Source organism: Sander lucioperca, chromosome 2, assembly GCF_008315115.2.
Source record: "Sander lucioperca isolate FBNREF2018 chromosome 2, SLUC_FBN_1.2, whole genome shotgun sequence".
Classification (NCBI taxonomy): domain Eukaryota; kingdom Metazoa; phylum Chordata; class Actinopteri; order Perciformes; family Percidae; genus Sander; species Sander lucioperca.
In genome coordinates, this window is record NC_050174.1 from 44,062,877 (window position 1) to 44,071,148 (window position 8,272).

General features: G+C 40.2%; 1 protein-coding gene across 2 annotated transcripts in view; it reads right to left on the reverse strand.

The window, feature by feature from the left end:
* Nucleotides 1-4,704, reverse strand: part of lhx2b (LIM homeobox 2b) — a 16,451-nt gene extending 11,747 nt beyond the window's left edge. Inside the window, exons 1-2 of one of the 2 annotated variants that reach the window (XM_031300855.2) lie at nucleotides 3,360-4,704; nucleotides 1,568-1,770 (exon numbers count right to left, since the gene is read on the reverse strand). In XM_031300855.2, coding sequence (XP_031156715.1) covers nucleotides 1,568-1,770; nucleotides 3,360-3,542 — 386 coding nt within the window. In that variant the 5' untranslated portion in view covers nucleotides 3,543-4,704. The remainder of the gene's footprint in view (nucleotides 1-1,567; nucleotides 1,771-3,359) is intronic. The other variant, XM_031300854.2, reaches the window with a different exon arrangement.
* Between the last annotated feature and the right edge of the window lie 3,568 nt (nucleotides 4,705-8,272).

Consider the following 8,272-nt stretch of genomic DNA (forward strand, 5'->3'; position numbering starts at 1 on the left):
GTTACTTTAAAAATGAAGATTTCTGCTGTGAAATGATTAGACCATTAAACTCACAACTGTTTGGAATTTGGATCCTTTTCAGTTTCTCAAATGGGAGGATTATTTCTACACCGAGTACTTTTACTTTCACTGCTTTAAGTACATTTTCCTGATGATGCTTACATACTTTAACTTAATTAACATTTCCAATGCAGGACTTTTACTTGTAACAGAGTTATTTCACAGTGTGGTATCAGTACGTTTACTTTCCCTGCGCACTAATGACAGACGTCATCACTTTTTGGCGATATTGGGATTTAATGGGATATGGATATTATGCCGATGGTTAAGAGTTCAAACAAAACCTGACATGGAAATTGTTGTTATTTTCACGTTTCTAATTTAAGAATAATACACAGCCGATGTTTGCTAGAGCTTCCCTGTGCGTGATTAGGTGGGGGTAGTGAGGAGAGGGGCTGCTACTAAAAGTAGCTATTTCATTATCTGGGTTTTCAGTGGAGAGTGTTATAGCAGCACAGACATTATGGGATCCTTGCTGTCAATATAGGTACTACACTTTGCTGAGAGAAACACGTGAATTACAGGCTAATGATGGGACTATCTAGCTAAAATAGAGGCCTAGATAGTGATTTATTATTATAGTGAAATTGGCCCAAAATATCAGCTGTCATCAGTGTAAAAATGTCAGCATCAGTTTTTACAAACCCATATTATTAGGATAGAAGCTGTGAGAAAGAAAAACATGTATAACCCGTGCTAACTTTCTTTTTTTTTTTTTATTATTTTTTAAATATTGCATCCGTGGTCATATGTTGTATTACTTAAAAAAGTGTATCTTCCCCAGCCACATTGACCATATTTTGAAACATACATTTAGCTCCATGAATCCTAAATACTGTCTACTGAAGAGGATTAGAGCCACATGTGAAAAAAAAATATCATTTGAATTGTGAGAATACAGTCGGAACTCTTCTCCGAACTCTGACTCATAAACTCAGAACTCAAATACCTGTTTTCACATGTACTGTATGCCTAAGATTTAGGGAGTTTAAAGTCCGAATTGTGAGATTAAAGTCAGAAATCCGAGGGTGAAAAAAAAGAAGAATAAAGTGCCATTTTTCATGTGTGTCCCTAAGACCTTAAAGTTAAAAAGTCATAATTCAGGAGGGGGGGGAAAAAAAGTCTGAATTCTGAGAATAAAGTCAGAATTATTTTATTCTCACAATTCGGACTTTAAACTCAGAACTCAAATTCATTTTACACATGTGTCCCTAAGACTTAAAAGTTTAAAGTCAGAATTGTGAGAATAAAGTAAATTGTTTCACGTGTCTCTAAAACTTTAGTCATACTGGGGGTGGGGGTCATAATTCTGAGAATAAAGTACAATTTTTCACGTGTCTCTAAAACTTAAAAGTCATAATTCTGGGAGGGGGAAAAGTCAGAATTCTAAGAATAAAGTACTTTTTTTTCATATTGGCCCTAATCCTTTTCCCTAGCCTGCTATCCCTTAATGGTGTACGGTGCATGGTGCACGGTGCACGGGGCTGACCTGTGCACGCGCTCCTACCTGTAGTAGTCCTCCTTGCAGTAGATGCTGCCGTCCTTGCTGAAGCAGGTGAGCTCCGACTCCAGGTTGAGTTTGCACTCGCAGCACTTGAGGCAGCGCATGTGCCACTGTTTGTCCACGGCCAGCAGGTAGTAGCGGTCCGCGATCTTCCGGCCGCAGCCCGCGCACAGAGCCACGCGCTCGCTCGCCATACACGGCATGGACTGCGGGGTCAGCACGGAGACACAGAGTCAGGACAGGATGGAGGATTGGAAGAAGAAAAGAAAAAACAAGACTCAGTGCAACGACTCTCTATATGACATCCTGATATCCTAACATGAAGTCATGCTAACATGGCAATAAAGAGGAAATGAAATAATGTAACATCCAAGCAAGTCAGAGACGAGTCTGTTCGCTTTATATCTTCCAAATATTGCAAGATACAGATACAAGATACAGCCTCGCTAAACAGGGGCCTCGGCCACAACTCACATACGGAGCTGATTTTAGAAATATTATAAAGACATGTTGTAGGACTTAAAAAAAAAAAAAAAAAAGTATTTTCCTCTCAACAACATTGACAAAAGGCCTACCAGACATATATGATATAAAGATATTAAATTAAATCCAGTAAGGGCACTCAAACTCCTAAAATGTAAGAAATTAAAAACATCACAGGAATATTTTTTGTTACAGTGAATTCAATTGCACGATACGATTATAATAATTCCGACATTGCCGTCATACAGCAGCAGATTAAAAGAAAACAAAAACACAAAGTCAAGTCACTTTACATAATGTTAGGATATAGGAGAACCATTTGCACGCTGTGTTATGGAAATAGTATTGTTATTATTGAAATGGGTGGTATCTGAGCTGTTAATTCCCCCCTTAAGATAATAACAATGTTGATTAAATGTAGGCCTACAATAACACACACAGGTTTATAGCACGGGACTGTCATTAAATGTTAGTTTCGAGAGGGCCGGCGAAATAGACACATGCACGCGTGCACGCGCACACGCACGCATTCCCTCCACAAATAATTTGCAAACGGAGATGGAAGCTGAATTCAAAATTAAGATTTATTTTTTTTTTCCTCCATCCCATATGCTCTCGTTTTATTCTCACTGCAGCGCATTTAAGAATGATTACAGAACTTTCTGATCTGCATTTGTTATTGAATTATAGCCTGATAGTGTTTACAAAATGGAGACAACGAAAAATAAAAGAATCCAACGCTACTTGTCGGTTTTACTGTCAGTGTTTGTGCTACGATTTGCCTGTCCATGGAATATCTTTTATTTTCGGCTTGTGAAACATTGAATATAGACGCTGTGCTGTCCATGTTTAACGTGTGTTTTGAACGCATCATATAAAAGGCACATTTAAATAGGGTAAACGAATTGCAGGGGTTTAAAACAAATGATTAAAGGTAACCTTTTTTTTTTTTTAACAATTGTGTAGCTTTGCTCAGCTCTGGCTCAGTTTATTAATTTACTTAAAGAAGTTTTAGAATGAAACAGACAGGGGCTGAAGAAATCACAACGTCAGGGCCTTTTTTGGAGGAAGTTTGAGAGGCGTTTAAAAGCAACAACAATAAAAAAAAATAACATTAGACTGAAATTTGTTGGGGCAGTTTTCCCCAGTGTGAATTGAAAGTCAAAAATTAAAAAAAAAAAAAATTAAAAAGCGTTCAGAAGTGAAATAAAGCGCTTGGAGCTGTGAGAGTGCAGCCGCTGTCACATGTTCTCCAGGCTGCCATGCTGCCTGCGCTAACCAGCCTAACAGGGGCCAAATGAATATCTCCTACCGTCTCTGATTCCCCCATATCGATGGCCGAGCTGATGGCTGCTGACTCGCTCTTTCCTCTCCGGTCCATTTCTTCCACCACACCGTGCACGTCGCCTCCAGGGAGGCCATGGAATAGCATCGTTGCCGCAGAGGGGAGGATATTATAACTGTTCTCTTCGGATCTGCAAGCCAAGATGTCCATGAGAGGCAAAACCTTGCGCAATAACGCCACTGAAAACACTCGCTTTTTTTTTTTTTTTTTAAATGTTTTTTTTTTCTTTCTTTCTTGCCGTGACAAGTGAAAAATCCAGATCAGGGGAGGAAAAAATATGAGGGGAAAATTGGACACGTGTTCTCCACACTACGTCTCATCTGCCAATGGAAACCGTCATCCGAATTTCTGCAGCTCTCATTATTAATAAGCTATGATTAATTCATAAATAACCTCGGCGATTTCTCTTCTCTTTTTCTGGAAATCAAATTTGTCTCTCAGTCTCAGGTAGGATGTTATTTCTGTCTTACCACCGATTTCTCTTTCTATACTTTCTTTTCCATTCACGATGAATAAACATACCAACTATGGAAGCCCCGCTGCATGGGTCTCTCAGCACCGATGCCTCCTCCTCGCCGGGAGTAAAAATGTTTCAGGGTTTCGACAGTCTGCAAGTCATTGGCCAAATTCTCCCCCTTTTTTTTTCTTTCTTTCTGCAAAACAATAAGTAGGCCTAACTGTGTACAACTGGTACTGCCAAAAGCCGGGCAGCAGCAGCAGCAGCAGCAGCCTTCTAACGCATCACACAGTCAGAAAGAACAAAAAAATGATGAAAAAAGAGATATGTCCAAAAAAAGCTGACAGGGAGCCTGTGAGAACGGCTTCCTCCCCTTCCTCCAGGTTCAACAGTCCAAGTTGATGCTTGCAGCAGCAGATTTATGTCGCTCAAACTACTTTTGCTTTTGCAGATAGAGAGAGAGAAAAAAAAAAAAAAACAGAAAACACCTTTTGCTTTATAGAATCCCGCTGGCGGTTCTGGGAGAAGCCGTTTTTCCTTTACAGTAGTCGGTTTGGTTAATGTTTTGTCTTTTGCCAAGAAGGCTGCATACATGTGCGTAACAGCAGAAGAGGAGGAGTTGGATTTTTTACGTTGACTGATGATAGGCGAGTGTTTGCTGGCCCCCCAAAAACTGCCGTGCCTCCTTCTCAGGTCCCGGTTGGACTCTCCGCTCCTTATCAACGGGGCCCTGTTGCGTCACGACGCACCATTTATGTTCATTGGCTGTTCCGCCGTCACCGAACTGCTTTGGCTGTACTTTTTAACCGAGCGGTCTTGGGGGAAAAAGCAGCAGCGCCTCTGCCTCCGTTACGCACGGACAACCGGCCAACCTTTCTCTGTCTGTCTGTGTGTCCGGGGCTGCAGTTTAGAAGGTCAGATTTTAAAGAGAGAGGAGATGAGACGGAGCAAGAAGAGAGTTTCAGTCTTCGGAGGTGTTGGAGCTGTCTGCCTGTGCGCACTGAGGGGAGTCTGCTGGGACTTTTAACCCAGGCGACGCACAGAGAGAGTTCCACACTGTTGCTGCTCACAGCCTCTCCATGGCCCCGGGAGGCTGTGCACAGAACCTGCGGGGCTGCAAAAACTCCATCAAGTCTCAACCAATCAGCCATAAAAGAAAGAACCCACACAACGTTTCATTTTTTTTTTTTTTTTTTTATCTGATGGGTTTTTTTTGTTTTTATTTTTTTGTATTTTTTTAAAAAACAAAGACAAACAATACAAACAACCCATGTTGTTTTAGCTCTCCAAAACTGTTTCCAAAACATGTAATTTCACATTTGACCTACATTGTATTAAAATGTTAATCGGGCAAATTTCAACTCAGAACTCACATAACGTGCTTTATTTTGCTAAAATAATAATGTGTGGCAAGGTCGAAAAGGCAAGGCCCCTAAAATGTCATCTTGCACTGCAAATTGCACCTTTCGCCAAAGATATTTAAATCAAATCAAGGAAACAGAATATATCAAGCTCCAACAATGAATAGAGAGCATTGTGTTGATGGAGCAGAAAGTGTGTTTAAACACATCATTAGAGGGATTGTTCAACCTAGTGTCAATGCGTAAAAATCATCCTGGCATCACTGCACTACATTTTAGCATCATTTATCCTATTTTAATTTTTGTCTTTTATTCTTTTTTTTTTTTTAAATTCCTCCCCTAGAAAGGGGCTCCATCCTCTGAACTCCCCTGCGTGATTTGATGTCATGTGTAACCCAGCGGCTTCAGTCTATCTGTGTGTAATGTGTGTGTATCTCCAGCGCAGACAGAGCGAGCCGTTTGGCTCAGCAGCGCATATGAGGCTGAGGCTGATCCCGGATCCGCTCTTCCTAATTAGCTCTGTGCTCTTAATTGGGAGGGGGAAAGTGGACTTCGTCATCAGAGGACGTGTTTGAGGACCGGAGGAGAGGTTTGATCGCGCACAAAAAAAAAAAAAAAAAAAAAAGACGCTATAGTCACAGCGGTGTGGGAGAAAATGACACGCTATCACATACTCGTGCTCTGGCTTTTGTTGTTTGAAACTGAAAGTCAATTAAATGATTATAACCGTAATCCATCCAGCCATTCAACCTCTGGACTTTTTTTTTTTTCCTGTTTTATATATGTTTTAGATACGGATGTATGTGCTTATACAATATCAGAATTAATTTGTCTGTTTTCTTGATATTTCTAATTTCTTTTTCTCTCTCTCGCTTCGTTCAAAAATACCTGTCCTGCCCCCTCCCGCGCATAACAGCTCGCGTTTAGGCTATTGTGAAGTTTTATAGCACAAATATGATGTTAAGCTCCTAAATTCTTATGCAAATCAGCTCCTCTGTAATACCCTTAATTGAATACATGCATATTTATCATCTGCGTTTTCTATCTGCTATAAGGCTGGGTTTATACATTAAACATAGCGGCAGCGGGCATGTCTGCGGGCGTGTATGAAATATGATATTAGGTGGTAGTGTAAGATTTAGATAAAAAATATCAGTTTGTATGTATTTGTATCAGAAGAGACACACTGGTTTGTTCCCTCTGATTTGATTTAAATCGCTTATGAGGAAGAAGAACACGTTTACACAGAATTTAGAGATGATTTATGCAAATGTAGGCCGAGATCTAGGGCTATATGTTGGACTATTCTCAGTAATGTGTGTTCACAATATTCACAGCAGAGGAGGAGAAAACTCACAGTATGATAATTAACAACCGTATCAAGCTTGTTAAGGCAGAGCTGCGCTGGGTAAAATTGTCCAATATTTAATTCATCCATGGTACATTTATTTAAAAAAGGTAAAACTGAATTCATTACAGTTCAACACACCCAACATACCCTGCTCCTCTCTCTCTCTCTCTCTCTCTCTCACACACACACACACACACACACACACACACACACACACACACACACACACACCACACACATACATACACACACACACACACTCTTTCTCTCACACACACACTCTCACACACACACACACACACACACACACACACACACACATACACACACACACACACACACACTCTCTCTCTCTCTCACACACACACTCTCACACACACACACACACACACACACACACACTTTCTCTCTCTCTCTCTCACACACACACACACACACACACACACACACTTTCTTTATTTTGCTTGGCTTCCAGTGCTTGGAGATAAAAAGACGCAAGACAGAGAATCAAAAGGCAAACCATCAACAGTCTATTGTCAGGGAAACATTATTTATGCTTTATACATACAACTTCCATCAGTTTGTTCCCTCTCACTATGACCTACAGTGCATTGCAAAAAGGCAACCTCATTGACATTTTCAGCATTAAAAAAAAGTTGAAAGTATTTCCTTACATAGTGCCTGGATCATTTTAAAACAAATACTAACGATGAAATTAGGCACAAGGACTGTGCAATGTATGAGCTTATTCTTAAGCAAATTATTGCTATATTTTGTCACTACTAAAATTGTAACTTTTGTCAATGAGGTTTGGTTGAAACAATTCGAGAAAACTTGCTAGTTTTGGTATGAATTAGGTATCAGTGGTTTATTGTGCAATGGTTGCAGAAGGGTTCATATTAGGTACGTACGATATGATGGTTTAAATCAGGGGTTCTCAAAGTGAGGGTCGGGGACCCCCAGGGGTCCTTGAAGGGGTTCCAGGGGTCCCCCCCCCCAAAAAAAAGGGGAATAATTTATTTTCACTAGAATTTCATCCATAAGTAACACAATGACAGACTGTATGAGTATTTTGCTCATGGGTTTCATTCACTTTCTGTAATAAAGAAACTACTTCGAAACAAGGGAAAAAAATCTCGCACTCTGCTCTCGCTACAGCATCACCTTTCATTTAGAAAAACTCACGTTTCGGTCCCTCCGTACCTTCATCTACACCATGCTCCTTATGAAGGTCAGGAGGGACCGAAAAAGTTTTTCTAAATAAAAGGTGACGCTTTAGCAAGAGCAGAGTGCAGGGATTTTTTTTCCCTTTGTTTCGAAGTTGATGTTATTGTCCAACGCACCTGTAAGGAAGAATTTGTTCGGATGTGCGAGTGGTTTCTCCAACAAGTGTAATAAAACATCTAAAAGAAAAAAATCTATAAGGTAGGGGACCCTGGGACAAAGTCCTATCAGATTGGGGTCCATGGTCTAATTTGTGTCAGTTTAGGGGTCCTTGATGTGAAAATGTTTGACAACCACTGGTTTAAATGATGTAAATTTGTCGCCTGTCAGTAGGCTAGTCTTGTCATACTGTTTATTCAGTGGAAACTGTCATACGGTTGTGACAGATATTTTATAAAAAGCTGCCATAAACAGACATTTCTGGTTTATAATGATACCACGGTATAAAAGATGTAACCAGGACTTTAGATGAATGAATCTAACCCCC